The sequence below is a fragment of the Lygodium microphyllum genome, chromosome 29 (assembly GCF_053477565.2).
Source record: "Lygodium microphyllum isolate KBCC chromosome 29, Lygodium_microphyllum_v1.1.10, whole genome shotgun sequence".
In the NCBI taxonomy this organism is placed as follows: Eukaryota; Viridiplantae; Streptophyta; class Polypodiopsida; order Schizaeales; family Lygodiaceae; genus Lygodium; species Lygodium microphyllum.
In genome coordinates, this window is record NC_141163.1 from 38189500 (window position 1) to 38207294 (window position 17795).

Below are 17795 nucleotides of genomic sequence, written 5' to 3' on the forward strand. Positions count from 1 at the left end.
AGCTTTCTTTTCTTACTATTATAACAACTAAAAGATAGGGATTTTATGCAATAAATAGGGTGCAACAAGGGTAGAACTATAATTATCCATAATTCTTCTCAATTTGTATGTTTATGCTCTCAAGCATATAATAGCAAGGAATCACTAAGAGAGTGCAAAAATTGATGGAAGAGAGTTCTTTGATAATTTTTGTGGTTTGATTTATAGCAAATACACTGTTGTAATATAGGGTATATAGGCTAAATATTGTAGTCCATAGCTTTGATAGTCAGAGCTCTCTTGATCTAGGCACTTCTCTTACCTATAGCTATCTCGATGAGACATAGTAGGATGTCATTTAGTATCATGTCCCAAATGGATGAAAAAGTGAAAAATCCCACCTTTATAGGGAGTTCACTTATATGCCTATTGTTGTTTGCATGAGGAGTTGAGTTAGTTCAGTGATTGGACATAGAGATTTAACAAGTAGCTTACATGCTCAATGGAACTTTAGTCTTCTTTATGTTACTTGATAAGTTCATGTGGTTCATCCTTAAGTTTAGCATGCTTCTAGTTATGAAGGATAAGCTCTCACAACATGGATTCATGAAGGGCAATCAAAGTTGGAAGGAGGGTTTTGATGACTTTTATGGGATGATTTGTAGCAATTCAAAGGATATTTGAAGGGCATCTCTACTATTGTCCAAGATTCCTCCTAATTTGTATGCTTTTTGGTCATGCTCTCAAGAATTTAATAGTAGGGAATCACTAAGAAAGTGCAAGAATTGATGGAAGAGAGTTCTTTGATGACTTTTGTGGACTAATCTATAGCATATCACTATTGTAATATAGGGTATACATTCTAAATATTGCAGTCCACAGATTTGGTAGTCATAGCTCTGTTGACCTAGGTGTCTTCTCTTACCTAGAACTTTTATGATGAGACATAATGTGGACATATTTGAACATTTCTTGATTAATGTTGAAGGTCTTGATGTAAGAGTTTATTTTGGGTTAAAATAAGTGTCTTTTGAAAGCTCCAATAGTTCAAAGCCTATGGATTTATGTAGGTTGCTTTATCTTGAATGAGATCTATGCATATTTTGTTCCTAGCAAAGGGGTATATATCTTGATTTTGGATCATGTGTACAACAATTGGATGGACCCTCTCAAATTATCTTGAGCTATCCTCTCAAAATTTTCTAAATTGGATTCATGTATGCTATATAAGATCTGAATTAGAGACTCTCTTATATCTAGTTTTCAATATTTATTGTGTCTCTATTATAGAGTACATTCTTCTTTCATATATTTTTAAACCTCTCTTGACTGTGACTCTTCTTATTGAATCCCTATGTTTGAGGTCTTTCACTTACCCCCTTCATTTTGTACGTAAGAGATAGTATCATAAAGTGAAGAATGTTGAAGGGTGTTTAACTTTGCTTGAATTCTTGGTTTCAAACCATCTTCATAATTTCATTGTAGTCTATTCTCAACAACGTCTTTCAATGTGTGTAGAAGAAGAAGGCACTGCCAGAATCTCTCAGTGTATGTGGCTATAGTACCTCTGTTTTGCCATGAGAGATTAGCCCAATTGCATTTAGCTTGTAGTTGAAATTGTGGAGGCAAGAATGATTCCTTTACTTGGGACTGGCAATCATTCCATGTAGTAGGCTTATGGTACTATGCCAGGAAACATTTCATCAAAGAGAGGCTTTATCAGACACGTAATTAGTAGCTCATTTTATTTTTCCCTTTTTAGTAAAGGATTTTGCAACACGCTTTACCATCTTTGTGGCCATCAAATTTTGTAAATTGAAAGTACTTAGCTAATTTTTTTCTTCTTTTGTGTTCGATGTGATCGAAAACACCACAAAGGATGCGTGAGATGCAATCATCTTCATCTTGGGATGCTTGGGCCCATTGTTGTTCATGTTCTTGTAGAATGTGTGTGACCTTTGTTAGTAGACTGTGTTGTAGTAGATCGACTTGTTGTTGAAGAGTAGTTTTCAAAGAAGGGGAATCATCTTCAATGTCTTCGGGATTTGTTGCTTGATGTTGTGTAGACCAACATTTAGACCAACTTTTATCAGAGAACTCTTCTTGCCACAACCTAGAGAAGTAGTGCAGCTTAGTGAGATATTGAGATAAAAGCTTGCATTGTTGAGGAAAAAGATCACTGTACGCACAAGCTCTTAAGTCTTCTTGTACTCAAACAATGGAATGACATCGAAAATAAATTATTTTATAAGTGTATGGAGCAACAAGGAAAGTCAATAGAGGTATACTAGCCATAATATCAATGAAAACTAGTAAAATAAAAACACACATGAATGCACTAGAGCATTGCCCTATTGTTGATCCTTTTTATTTAGGTTGGACTAGTTTTAACTTGAGGCCTTGCAAAATATTGAAAAAAAGAGAGAGGAAAATATATGCACAAAATGAGGTAAAAAGTCCTAGAAGCTTAATTGATAAAACTCAAAGCAAAGACCTTGCTTTATCTAAAACCTTCATCTATACTATTAGTTAAGGAGAAGTGGGGGGTGGGAAGCGCGGGGGCGAGTCTAGGCGTGGAGTGCCTAGTTTTTAGTAATGAGTGTTTATAATCATTGAGTTCTATGCAGTACCACCCCCTAGCCTTGAGTTGCCCCGAATGCTTGAACGCAGTATCGCATACGGGTAGGCTAGTAGACTTGAGCTTCCCCAAAGGCTTGAACTCAAGACCTCATCAAACTCACACAACCGTGTCACCAAATTATGGAAAACTTGTTAAGGTGAAGCAATTGAATTATAAAACCCAATAAATTTTCAAACCCATAAATTTTCAGGCGAAGACCATTAGAGTAGCATGGCCAAACGAATTCAACCAAGCATTTCACCCAAGCGACCATAGCACCATTTGATTAATCTCCATTGTCCAGGCTCTCCGGTTGGATGAGGTACGGTCAGTATTGGCGCTTCTGGTTATTGCTTCCATCGCCATTAGAGACACCGGAAGATGCCAGCCATATAGCCTTGCATTAATGTCTCTGCAAGGCTCAGTTCATGGCCTGATGATCCGGACATCCAGAGCTCACCAAGCATTGCTCCATCATCCTTTCAACATTGCAATTACTCAGTGGAGCCAATCTGTTCCTTGCATTGTTGTTTGATGATGCTCCTACACGCTCTGCAGCTGTTCATGAACATGCACATCAACGGAGGCCGTGCAGGTAGAATCATGGATGCTTATACCTGGCCAGAGAAGGCATGGGGCACTCCCTGGATCATCTAGTATGTATACCCTCTGAGACCCCAGCCTTTCAAAGATGTTGAGCCTTCAGGATGCGGTTGCATCGTTGGAGCGGACGGTTGACCTACCTTCGGTGCAATGCCTCACCGATAGCTTGCACAAGTGCAAAAGAGAGAAGAAGAACATGGCCTGTGCGAAGCGATTACATTTGCATGTATGTGATAGTGGGCTGGAAGTCCATGAGGGAGTTGGGAATCATGTGGTTCAAATGTTCGTGGAATGTGGAGGCCTCATGGATGCTCAGAAGGTTTTCAGCAAATTGACGTACCGGACTGAGTTTTCCTGGACTGCTCTCATGCAAGGGTACATCAATTGTGGTGATTTGCAGCATGTTCTTAGCTTGTACCAACAGATGCAGGATGATGGTGTACACCCCAGCAAATATACTTTCATGGTCCTACTAAACGTATGCACGAAGCTGAAGCATCTGAAGAAAGGCCAAGAAATACATGCTGTGATTGCCAAACAGGGGTACGACAATGATCATTTTATTGGCAGCAGACTAGTGGACATGTACGCCAAGTTTGGCTTGCTAGAAGAAGCACAGGAAGTGTTTGATGAACTGCCACTCCGAGATGTCATATCATGGACTGTGCTGATCACAGGGTATGTTGACCATGGGCTCAATCAAGAAGCTTTAACTTGCTTTGAGGAGATGAAATCTGAGGGTTTAGCTCCAGATGGTGTTACTTTTGTCTGTTGCTTGAAAGCTTGTGGTGCCCTAAAGGCCATGGATAAGGGCCAGAGAATACATGCCGAAGTTGAAAAGCTGGGCTTCATGAGGAATCCTTCTGTGGCAAGTGCATTAGTTGAAATGTATTTTAAATGTGGTTCACTAGCAGTTGCTCGAGAAGTATTTGACAAGCTACCTGTGCAAGATGTCAGCACATGGAATGCTTTGATGACGGGGTACCTTGAACTAGGTTCAGCTGCAGAAACGTTAAATTGTTTCCAACAAATGCATTTTGAGGGTGTCTCTCCAGATCCCGTCTCATACATTTGCAGCTTGAGGGCTTGTGGTAGCATAGGAGCCATACACAAGGGCCGGGAAATTCACTCTGAGGTAAAGAAAAGTTCTTACAGGTATGATCCTTTTATTGGCAGCACTGTAGTTGATATGTATGCCAAATGTGGCTCAGTCTTAGAAGCACGCAAAGCACTTGATGAATTGCCAGTTCGAGAAACAGTTTCATGGACTGCATTGATTGCAGGTTACGTTGAACATGACTTGAATGAGGAAGCCTTACACTGTCTGGAACAGATGCGCCAGGAGGGCAAGGCTCCAGATTTTGTATCATTTGTTTGCAGCTTGAAAGCTTGCTGCAAGATAGGTGCCATTGGCAGGGGCCAAGAAATTCATGCAGAGATAGTCAAGAATGGACTTGAAAAAGAGCTTTGTCTTTGTAGGTCTTTGGTAGATATGTATGCAAAATGCGGATTGCTAGCAGAAGCTGAGAAATTGTTTGATGAGTTGCAAGTTAAGGATACAATATCATGGACTGCTTTGATTGCAGGCTATGCTGAGCATGGGCTTTCTGGGGAAGCCCTCTATTGTTTAGAAAATATACAAGAGGAGGGCATTATTTTAGATGCTGTTATTTTAACTTGTGGTTTGAAAGCTTGTGGAAGCGTTGGAGCCATTGACACAGGTTTGGATTTACATAAAACAATTATCCAGGAAGAATATGATGACGATCAGTTTGTAGGCAGCAGTTTGGTTGACATGTATGCCAAATGTGGATTACTTGCAGAAGCGCAAGACTGTTTTGATGCATTGCCCGCTCGGGATGCAGTGTCATGGACAGCGCTAATAGCTGCATATGCTGAGGAAGGGTTTGGTAAGGCAGCATTGGAATGCTACAAGAAGATGCAATGTGAGGACGTCCCTCCTAATGCTGTGACATTTGGTTGCAGCTTGAAAGCCTGTGGCTTGATAGGTGCCATAAGCATGGGACATGAGTTACATACAGAAGTCATCAGGGAAGGGTATGAAAAAGACCAGTTTGTTGGTACCAATCTGATAGATATGTATGCAAAATGTGGCTTCCTTGAAGCTGCACAGGATACTTTATATGATCTGCCAGTTCGAGATGCAATGTCATGGAACACATTAATAACAGGATATGCTGAACATGGGCGTGGTGAGGAAGCACTGAGTTGTTTGTCTCAGATGCAACTTGAAGGCATGTCTCTGGATGCTTTCACCTATACGTGTGGCTTGAAAGCTTGCACCAGCATGGAAGCCATTGACAAGGGTCAGCACTTGCATACACAGATTGTTATCGCAGGACATGAGGGAGATCACTTTATTGGTAGCACTTTGGTGGACATGTATGCTAAATCTGCTTCATTTGGAGAAGCAGAGAGCATTTTCAATAATCTGTTAGTTCAGGATGCAGTTTCATGGAATGCCTTAGTCTCAGGATATGTTGAATGTGGCCTCATTGATGAAGCACTCAACCATTTGAAACATATGCAAATGGAAGGTGTGCCTTCAACTGCTGTGACGTATGCCTGCAGATTGAAAGTCTTTGGGAGCTTAGGAAACATAGACAAGGGGCAAGAAGTATACTCTGAAATGATCACACGGGGATATGATAAAGATAATTATGCCCAAAGTGCCTTAGTCATTATGTATTCCAAATATGGTTTGCTTAAAGAGGCACACTTAATGTGCAACAACCTGCTCTTAGAAGATGTCACCACATGGAATGCACTTATCACAGGGTATGCTGAACATGGGCAAGGAGAAGAAGCACTACGATGTTTTGACCAGATGCAAGTGCCTCCAAATTCAACAACATACATATGTGCCCTGAAAGTTTGTGGTAGCATAGGTGCTATAAACAGGGGCCAAATTATACACGTGGAAATTATCAAGCAGATTTATGAAAAGGACCCATTTGTTGGCAGCAGTTTGGTTGATATGTATGCAAAATGTGGGCTACTTGCAGATGCTCAAGAAGTGTTTACTGATCTTCCTTTTCGGGATGTAGTCTCCTGGACAGCACTAATTTCAGGATATGCAGAACATGGTTCTAATGAGGAATCACTACATTGCTTTGAAGAGATGCAAGCAGAGGGGGTGTCTCCTGATGCAGTTACATTTGCTTGCACCTTGCGAGCATGTGGCAGCTTAGGAGTGATACACAGAGGGCAAGAACTGCATTCTGAGCTGGTTAAAATGGGGCATGAAAAGAATTCTTTTCTTAGTCATGATCTGGTGCAAATGTATGGTAAATGTGGCTTGATTTCAGAAGCTCAAGCTGTCCTACAACAGAATCCTACAAGAGATGTAATCTTATGGACTGCATTAATGACGGGCTTTGCTGAGCAGGGACTTCATGAAGAGGTGCTAGCATGCTTGGAACAGATGGTGGCAGAGGAGATCTATCCAGATGGTGTCACTTTTGTTTGCAGCTTGAAAGCTTGTAGTTGCATAGGAGATATTGACAAAGGTCGAGAAATTCATTCCCATATCACAAAGAAGGGATTGGAAACTGATCCTTTAATTGCTAACACTCTAGTTGGTCTGTATGCCAAATGCGGTTTGCTTGTAGAAATCCAGGAAGAGTTTGGAAATCTGCTGTTCCGGGATGTGGTCTCATGGACCTCAGTAATTGCTAGGTACCAAGCTGAAGGGCTTTATGAAGAAGCATTGAGTCACTTTCAAGAGATGCAGTTGGAAGGTGTGTGTCCAGATGCAGTCTCGTGGAATGTCATAATCATGGGTTATGCTGAGCAAGGAGAGTGTGATAAGGTGTGCAAACTTGTTTCCAAAATGCAAGAACAGGGCCACTTACCTGACAGCACAATTCTTGTCTCAATGTTGAAAGCTTGCGGTAATGCAGCAGCTTTGGAAATTGGGCAGAAGATACATGCTCAAGTTCTCAAGGCTGCACCCAGCAACATTGAAGTTGATCTGGCTGCAGGTCTTATTGACATGTATGGTAAATGTGGAAGCATGGTTGATGCTCAGAGTGTGTTTGATGGGATGTCTAAACAGGACTTGGTAATGTGGAATGCACTGATTACTGGTTATGCTCGCCTAGGTGAGAGTGAAGCTGTCTTCCTTATGTTAGAGAGAATGAGGGAAGACAATATTCAACCGGATGGAGTTACATTTCTTAATATGCTTACTGTGTGCAGTCATATGGGTCTTGTGGACCAGGGTCAGAAATATTTTGAGCTGATGAGTAGCCGGTATGGCATTGGTCCAAGTATTAAGCATCAGAATTGCTTAGTTGATCTGCTTGGCCGTGCTGGCCAGCTAGACGAGGCTGTTGTATCAGCAGAAAATATGCCTTCTAAACCTGATGACGTGGTGTGGAGCACTGTGTTGGGTGCATGTCAAAAGTGGGGTGATGTAGGGATCGGAAAACAGGTATTTGGACATGCAGAGAAATCAGATGAGACTTGTGCCGGTAAATTTATTTTGATGTCCAATCTTTATGCAGATTCTCGGGTTGAAAGAAATCAAAGACATGTTACTGCACAGAAGGAATTTGAGTAGAGTTAAAGTGATCTGGAGAAGTCTTTGATCTAGAGGATTCTGTGGGGGGGATAGGTGTGCAACATTTTAAGCTATCATGTACACACATACTCATGTATAACACGTTGGGCATCTACCACTGGTTTTTTGTAACTATGCTGTAAGGCACAATAGACACCCCATGCATTTGATCAGTATTGTGCGTCACATGGCATCAGAGGGAGTTTGCCAAGCTGGCAAACTGTCAGAGAATGGTGAGTTCAAGTGTCAGAACAGGACAATCATGGAGATAGCTCAGTTGATGCTCATTGGGGATTATCTTGCACTCTTTGTGCTGTGGCACTTTCTGCTACGCTTCACATCCACAATCAGTCTTAATTAGATCCTTGCAGTTCAAGAAGAAAAGTGCATTCTTGAGAAAGTGCTTTTGGAATCAATGATGTTGGGGAAGAAAGCACGCAGTGACTCTCAGAGCTTGCATTTCTGGACAAACCTCTGGATCTGTGAAACAGACTGAAGCAAAATCCCAAGGTTCTGTGAGGGAAAGGTGTTTAGTAATCATGCTTCATGCATTTGTCAAACACAGCTGATTGTTGGCAGGATAGCTGACCATTGGGATAAAGATGGAGTTAGGTGCTGGAGTACCAATGATGTACAATGGTGTTACTTGTATGCGTAGACTGGTGCCAAAGTCTGGGCATTGCAATAAGAGTTGTAGGGAAGTTCCTATGATCCCCTTCAACATGCTAATTCAATATGCATATAAGAAGATGCCTTGGTGTATGTAGTTGGTCTCAGTGTGCATGCAGACATGTTTTATTATGCAATGGTTGTGAGGAGCTGGAGTTGACACAGCTTTTAAAAGGAGAACTGCTTCCAAGGCTGGAGGCATAACAAAGCTTGCTAAGAGTATTAGCTGATGAGCTCATTTAATCGCTCTCAGACAGTAGCAACGGCTGACCTCTAATTTTTAATCCAGTAGTTTCTTTTCTGCTACTGTAGCCCAACGAAGGAAAAGGGATAGGGTAGGCAGCCTGGGTAGAAAGCAGGCATTACTGGCAGACATACCTTTACACTGTCACAACACATTTTGGCTTCCTTGTACAGTCTGTACTATTCCAACCTGCAGGGAGGAAAAGATTTGTGTCCTCTTTACAACAGAAACTGATTGTGTTTCTTAAGGTTGCAAAGGTCTATGCTGCCAAGTACATCTGGCATTGGACCACTGCTGTATATAGGTGAGACAGTTTGTAAAGGTCTTGACAGAGGGCACAAAAGATCTTGAAGGTAACAACAGGAGTTTTGAGATGCATAAACAGATGCCTGTGCAACAGCTTTACTTTTTCTCTTGTATGTTGTGAATAAAATTGCAGAGGGATGCATTGTTTGTTCAAGATTATCCTCACCATTTGCTGTAACACGTCTGGCTTTGACACTTCATTGTCTATCTAGCAAATTTTCTGCAGAAGCTATAGGCTTATAAGCTTCTGCAAACAGTACGTATACTTCTGTCACACAGACACTGCCATAGCTATAACAAATCCACCAAGTTTGTCAAGAGATCCATATTTTGCTGAATGATAAAGATGTTAACTCCACTTGGAATGGCAAACAAAAGTTCTGATAGTAAAGCTGTATTTGTATTTTGTTAATATGTGAAAAGATTGGTATCTTGTGGTGGCACAGTGAAGTTTGAAACGCAATACATAAGTCTATGCTCGTGCTACTTGCATAGACCTTGTCCACATCCAATGGATGACATGACCTGGCTGATCCGTATTGTCCTGATGCTGTCCAAACTCCATGGACAAAAGTTTGTGACCATTGCATCCATTGACCAGAAAGTGGCTACTCTCTCTCTCTCTCTCTCTCTCTCTCACACACACACACACACGCACGCGCACGCAATCAAGTGGCTACCCTAGTGGTAAGCCACTTGTTTTTATTAATTCACTGATCCAGGTTCAATTCTCCCTTTTGTAACACCTATACTAAATGACCGTGCAGGATGTAGGAGTTAAACTGAAGACCTTCTAGTCACCACCCTATTCGCCTTAACCAACTGAGTTACACCCATGCGTTCACACACACACACACACACACACACACACAAGTTAATGGGTCCTTAAGCAGTTGCACATGGGCTGAAAACAGCTCATTAGGAAGCCCATCCTAGCCAGGACTTTTTCTTCGAGGCAAGTGAGACAGCACTTCTTCCACTTCATCTTCTGAGATATCAGCCTCCATTAAGTTCACCCATTCTGGTTTGACCTGATTACTAACTAGGTCACAAATATATGTTCGAGCAGAGAGAACATCATCGGGAAGAATCTCTTGTGGACCTAACAAGGACCTATAAAAGTCAGCAGTCATCTGAATGATGGAGGCAGGACCAGTCACCATATCACCTTGCCCAGCCTTAAAGCGCACAATATTTTCTTGGGCATATTTCTGATGTAGACGAGCAAAAAATTGATGAGCTTGACAATTATTATCATGTAAAGCTTCGGCTCTGGCCAACAGTTTGTATTTTGCATATTCCTGTTCCTAAAGAGATTGAACCTTACCTTTCAACCATTCAATGCATGTGAGCAAGTCATCATTGGAATCCCTAGTCTTGACACAGAGACAAGGAACGAGCCAATAAAGATTGAGCATGTTGCAATTCAGCTTGAAACGAGGAAGCATACTGAATACTATATTGTTGGGATAACACTTGTGCATTATCCCTAAAAACCGCCCATGCTTTCATTCCTCTAGATAGGACCTTCGAGCTAAAAGAAGCTATTAGTTGTTGAACATCTTCCAAAAACTAGTTTTGCTGCAGAAAAGATTGATTAAATTGAAGAGGCAAATGAGCAAGGAGAGCCTTAAATGCATGAACAGGTTTGTGGCTCATTTCGAGGACCAAAGGGTAATGATTTGACAAAACATGTTGGCTTTCCACCCACATATCAATGACTGCAGGAAGAAAAGAGTCACTCTGACAGATGTAAATCCTATCCAGTCTGGCCTAGGTATTTGGATGCTGAAAAGAACGATAAGTATATCTGGCTTGTGATGGATACATCTAGGACCACATGTCCTGTTTCAAAGATACCGTTGCAAGAGCATCCCAAGCTTGTCACTCAGGACCATCCATAACCGAATGCGGAGAAGTCACCTAGTCCCCAGAAACACAGGCATTAAAATCACCCAAAACAAAGCCTTGACGAGCCATGGCAAGGCAGTGCAGGTCATCCCAAAGCTGACGACGTTCCCTTGTAGTAGGAGCATACATGCCTACAAAGCACAAAACCTCTCTCTCATAAATTATTTCCTGAATCAGAAATCGGCCACGAGGGTCCTAAAAGACCAATGATAGTTGTAGGGAGGATTTGACAGCCAACATAACTCCTGATTTATGCGGAGGTCGACTACTAAAAAAAACTGCATAATCCTTGTATATATAAGAAGATCCAGCCAAAGCATGTTGTTTATGCTCCACAACATAAAAAACATCCCAATTTTCAGCTAGCACAAATTTCCACAATCAATACTGCTTGATGCCCGAAGAAACACCTTTCACATTCCATAGAGCAATTTTCATGATCAATCATAAATGAGAAAAACTATTGAACCACCGCGCTCTCTTTCCCTTTTACATCAATAGCCTTGACAGCATGGAATCTCTCCATTTCACCTCGGATAACATCAACAAGATCTGCCCTTTGCAAACCTGCAATCAAAGCACGGAAAGGAAACTGCCGTTGTTGGGAGCGGAAACCATCCCGAGAAGGCACAAGCCTCCCACGTGCATCAAAGTGCAAAGCAGAATCAAAAGTCCTTTTATCTTCTACTGCCGGAGCACGTGAAGATTGAGGTTTCATATAAAACCCCCTACCTCTACGTTGAAAGGTTTGAGTGATTAGGGGCGGTGGAGGATGGGCAAGAGTTAAGCGAGAATCCTGTCTGGCATTATGACGAATGACAGTGACCTAAAAATCCTCTTGAGGAGCCAAATTCTGCCCACCCGCAAGCGAAGCACGCTCCCCACCACCGTGGGAAACATCCTTCTTACCTTCATTATGGCCATGTTGGGAAAGCTGCTCTGGACCAGGTACTGGCTTCTAAATCGTCTGTTGAGGGAGGTGATCTTGCATTTCCATGTCTGTATCCATAGGGCATTGCACTACCTCCATATTTTGGTCGCATTCTGAAATGAAATGGCCCAACTGGCCACATCTAAAACAATGCCATGCAAAAGTACCCCATTTCAACTCATATACCAACGTTTGTAACCCTGGAACCTCAAAACCAGGCGAGGTTTTCCTAAATCCCAAAGCATACATGCCCTATTCCGATTGCGGGAAGCCAGCCTAGGTTCCACCAAAACCTCCCCAAGGGTTCTCAAAACCAGATGGAGGAGTCTCCAGAGATGTGCAAGGAAATCCACCACCTCTACCCAAATTGGGCATGCCTGTCTCAGCATCTCCTGAAACTCAGCCACGGGCCTCCCAGGGACCACATGAACTAGTTGCCCATCCATAAACAAAGGAATGCGTTGCATAATAAGAGCTCGTACTTTCGCAGAACGAAAAAGAACCCCTTCGGGCCATCATAAATCTCTTTAAGCAGGGGACTTGCATGCGCCCTAAAGCATCATCTGAGCACTATTCAAAATTGACAAGCGTGGACTACAGCCAAGCATGAATTCTAGTGATCAAAGGAGCCCTTCTAGTAAAATAAAAGATGGCTGTCCTCTCATGGAAAGCAACAATCTGGTGTAAGACTAGGTCGGTTCCCATGACTGCAACTACTTGATCCCCATTCGGTAATGAGTTAGCTTTATCCTCAATACAATGGACATAATCCGACATAGGATTGGTAGTGGCCAGCATGAATTGTAGAGACCCATCAGGTTGTGAACACGAAACATGAACCTCAGGCTACGGGCCAAAGACTGATCATCTCATCACTATCCAACAATGGCCTGAGGTCTTTAGCCAACGAATCACCATCCAAGTCTGCCAAGTCTTTGTCATTCCCTTGCCCAATTTGCTAACGAATCACCATCCAAGTCTGCCAAGTCTTTGTCATTCCCTTGCCCAATTTGCTGATCGAGAAATGCCATATCGATACCATTAGATTCCATTCTTGGGGCGTGAGGGTTACCTCAATCCGAGATGCTTTGAGTAACTTTACACACACACACACACACACTCTCTCTCTCTCTGTGTGCGCCCCTTCCCCCAACCAAAAAGAAAAAAACACACATCAATTTCTCTTAGGCTTGACTCGTCCCCCACCCTAGGCTTGACCCGCCCCTACCTTAGACTTGAGTCACCCCTATTCCCATCAACATCCCTCACTCTGTTCCATATTGAGCTAAAAATGAATTACAAATCGATTAGCTCTTTCACGAGTGGCATTCCTTCATCTAGAAGTGATTGAACCTTCTACACTGGATACTATTGATGCGGTGTTGATGGCTCCTTGAACTGGAGAGTGGATTGTAGAAAGTGGCACTTCTTGCCATACGACTCCTCTAGATGATATTTTACCCATATGCATTTGATGCATGGATGTATTTTGATTGGTGATAGCTCTTATGTCCTTGTATAGGGTAAAGGTGATATGTAGCCTATTTTGAATGGCCAAGGTGGTGCTCATACTTCGAAAGTTCTCTATATATCAAGCTTAGGCTATCATCTTTCACTAAGCAAGATGTGTGAGCTTGGCATCACAATCGAGTTTGATGTAGATCCCTTTACTTACTTTTTCATCATAGACTCAAATAGAGTTGTGGCATGCTTGGTTCAGCCACCTCAACTATAAGTACCTTTAGAAGATAGCTAGTGAACAACTAGTTTGTGGTTTGCTAGATGTAGGGGTGAGACATCCCCCTTGTGTATCTTGCATTTGGGGCAAACAACATTATGATTCGGTTCCTAACAAGGATTCTCAATGGGCTATTAAATTAAGCCCATATAACTTGTTTTCACTAATTTGTGTGGACCTATGAGGAATGTTTCTCCTAAGGGGAGTCTTTATTTCATGCTCATTGTTGATGATTTTAACAAGATCACTTGGGCATAGTTTTGGGAGTTAAAATCCAAATCTTTCTCTCATTTTTGAGACTTCTCTTTTGAGAAGAACTATTCTGGGTAGTAGTTGAAGACAATGAGATCCAACAAAGGTACAGAATTTGTCTTCAATAAGATGGCTTGTTTTTGTGGTGAGTGAGAACTTCATCAAGAGTTTTCCACTACCAACACTCCTTAAGAAAATGGTATCTTGGACCGAAAGAACAGAAGTGTGATCCAGATTGCTTGGATCATAATGGAGCATTGGCAAACACCCCATTGTTAATGGGCCAAACAAAGTTGCCACTGTTGTCCATATCCTTAATTAATTACCCACATTAACCATTTCTGGTATGAATTCTTTTGAGGCCTATTTTGGACTAAAGTTTAATGTGTCTTATTTTAGGATATCTAGATGTGATGCTTATGTCTTCATTTTGAGAAAGTGACAATCTTGAGCTCAAGTCTAAGAAGCATGTGTTTGTTAGCAACAATGGTTCCCATTCCTAGGGGCACCATATTTATGATGGAGTCTCCTAAGATGTGTGCATGAGTTGAGATGTTTGGTTTATCGAGTATTCTACTATAAGGGGGGTGAGGAGCACCCCATCCTTGGACATCCTAGTGACAATCGGGTACCTAGACTAGTGCTTATGGAGCCTATATCTATAAAGGCTCCTTCTACTAATGAGAAGATTGCTTTCCTACCAATTTCTCTAGCCAGTGGATGTTCCAAAGGCTTTAGTAGAGGCAGAGAGATGGGGGATTATCGATCTTCTCCTTGTTGGGCATATGATACACTCTTTGATGCAGGGATTGAGGGATGTCTTGAGGAGTGGTAGCCATAGGTGGCATGTGGCAATCTCGAAGAAACGAAGCACACTCTGGAGAGCTTGTGTGTACTAACTATAGGTTGATGACCCATGCCGTACATGATCAAGTGTCAACCTTTGTGAAAGAGGCACTACACTCTATTCATTGGTGGAAGGCCATGGAGAAAGAGTTGGAGGCTATGGAGTAGAATGGCATTTGGCAGCTTCTACCACATTTTGTTTATGAGAAGGTTATTGGAGTGAATTGGCTCTTTAAGACCAAGTATCTTCGTGATGGCACATTGGATAAACACAAGTCAAGGTTCATTGCCAAAGATTATGTACAAAAGTCCGATGTGGACTTCAATGACACTCTTGCCTCTACAGCTTGCATGACCACCATCATGACAATTCTTGCTTTAGCTAGCCATAGGAAATGGTTGGTCTTTTAGTTAGATGTTAAGACAACTTTTCTTAATTTTGACTTACAGGAGGAGATCTATGTTGAGTACTCTCTCGAGTTCTCATCTTCTGATGGTAAGGTATATAGTTTAAAGAAGGCTCTCTATGGTCTTAACTAGCTTCTCGTGTGTGGAATGCAAAGAGATCAACTCTTCTTTGAGAAAAGTTGGGCTACTAGAGATCTACTTTTGATCCAATTGTATATGTCCACATGTTTGGCACCATGCTCTCAATGTTGGGACTTTGGAAACCGTCTTATTGATTCAAGTGATTCAAGAGGTTCAACCAACTCAACCACTATGTCGATAACTACCTCTGACATAGTTTCACATAAATTGACATTCGTTTGTAGTGAGTGTGCAGCGCATACCTCCATGCACAAAGGACGCTCTTGCATGCCTCGCAATCCAAGATACACTCCTTAGACTCTCAAACCCTCTATGGTCTTCATCATGCAAGAAGAGAGTATGGATAAGGCATGTTCCCTCAATCTCAACCGCTCTCTCACTCACTCACTCTCAAGACAAAAGCAAGAATGCAAGAACTAAAAGTTAGCATATACAATAACTTATTCTACTCTTTCTCATCCTCTTTATACAAGATTTTAGGGTTAGGGTTTTCCCATTACCCTTGGGTATTCCAAGCCTCTTTTTGGCCAAGTGGCTAGTCATTTCTCCTTGTATGCATCTAGATCTACTGATTTACATGTCTCCAACTCAATTGCTACTTATTTGTCAATACAATTTGCATGGGAGGGGCTCTTGTTACATCTTTCAAAAATGATAAAATATAGCAACTTGCAAAAAATTGTGGCCCTTCTGTGCTATTTTCTTTCTTCATGTCTTCATACTATTAACATTCTGCTCCTCTCTTACTTGAGTACTAGTCCCATGGCAATCATGCCATAGGAACACAGTGTAGATGGCGAGAAATGCTGGGTTAGTTCATGAAGAGAGCCTAGAGGAAAAGGGTTCTTTGACAATGGAGTCACTGGTGTTCTACATGTTGTGATGAAGAGAAGGATGATGGTTTCCAAAGGTGGAGGAGGTTGTAGGAAGAAGAAGGTACACACCACCCATCTTGATGGTTTTACATACACTTACTGCACCTATCGTCTCGCTAAGCTCTCCTTGAGGGGTGTTTCTACATGTCACATGTAGTGTGGAGTGTGTATGCTATGTAACTAACAGCTGGGTTGAGTTTCAAGTATATTTGGAACCTTGTTCCACACTTGAGGACTCAATGGGTGCAAGATTGGGTGTGGTGCTATGCCTAGGGTGACAAGTCTATCGAGCATGCTTGCATTGCGTTGCCCTTGATGTACCCTAAGGTTACGAAGTGAGGACATGAGTAGGGGATGGACCCCTACATACATGATTGTGCTTCTCTTAATGCATAAATAAATAAATAAATAAATAAATAAATAAATATGACAAACTTCTATACTACTTAGGGATGGGCTTGAGCACATGTTGGAGACATCCCCCTACTGAGCATATGCCCTTTTAAATTTGGTATTTTTTTCTTATTTTCTATATGTAAAATACTGTTTTTCTTCATTTTTTTGATTCAAGGGATTAATTCACACTTTGGTCCATCATCACATTTAATTTGATCCCATGTGAACATGGTTCGGTTACCCACCCGAAACCAAAAAAACATCAATTTTCCTCTTAAAACATGCATTTTGGGTTTTCAAAAATTAATAACTCACATGAGAGACACGGGTTTTGCATTTTATGATTCATAGCCCTCAAAAAAATAATAACCAATCCTCAAACAAAATTTTGTTGCATATGAACGAGATTTGCATCATGAAATGTCAAAAAAGATTCAAATTTCCATTAAAAAGAGACTTACTACCATTTTTCGGGTTTCGGGTCTCAAGAATTGAATTTTTGAACAACAGCCATTGGTCTCCAATTAGTGTGTGCTCCTCACTCCTTAGCATCTATACTATCCCATATTAATCTGATTCAAGCTGGACAATCGATCTTCATCCTAGCCTCTTTCAAAGAATACTTGCATGAATTGCCCTTAAAAGGAGAGAGAGAGAGGAGAGAGAAAGATTGATTTTCAATCTTCATGCTTAGGTCATCAATTTTAGAGTTGTGGGTGGCAATATGAAGCACAAAAATTAGGCAAGATTTTGGTATCATTGGATTATGGGGGTCTTTCTTTAGCACCATGGCTCTCCTCTCAAAAATTCAGTCTTAAAATATCACTCTTATTGGCGACCACGGGGGAGGGAAACTCAACCCGTTGAATCTAATAACTGAGCTGTACATTCAGAAACCATAAAGAGCATCAAGCTGCTATAAGAAAAACACACAACAAAACACAAATACAACTCTCACCCTAACCTCCTGACAAAATCAAGGTATGAAGATCCACTAGGGATAGGCTAAACATAATCTAGTAGAGATCTAGAGCTAGTCGCTAACCAATTGTTCCAATACAAACCGACTAAAAAGAACTATCAAAGGAGTCATCCTAAGTGGTGGTCTGACCTCCCTACTTGACCTAGGACAATTGGACCACGAACTCCTACTAGGTGTGGAATTCTATAGCTCAGTATTTTATTTTTAGAGACTTTTGATTAATCACTTTTTCATACTTTAGGACTTGATACTCGGGGGCATGTAAAAAGGAGGGAGTTGAGCATATTGTGCCCAAGGAGAATAGGGGAT

The 17795-nt window shown here is 41.5% G+C and overlaps 1 protein-coding gene across 1 annotated transcript; it reads left to right on the top strand.

Annotated features, from left to right (window-relative positions):
• The first annotated feature begins 2821 nt into the window (after positions 1–2821).
• Positions 2822–9789, top strand: LOC148010531 (pentatricopeptide repeat-containing protein At3g09040, mitochondrial-like). Its single transcript, XM_087671000.1, has one exon. It carries the CDS (start codon positions 3291–3293, stop codon positions 7785–7787), a length of 4497 nt encoding a protein of 1498 aa, XP_087527126.1. The 5' UTR covers positions 2822–3290; the 3' UTR covers positions 7788–9789.
• The last annotated feature ends 8006 nt before the right edge of the window (positions 9790–17795 follow it).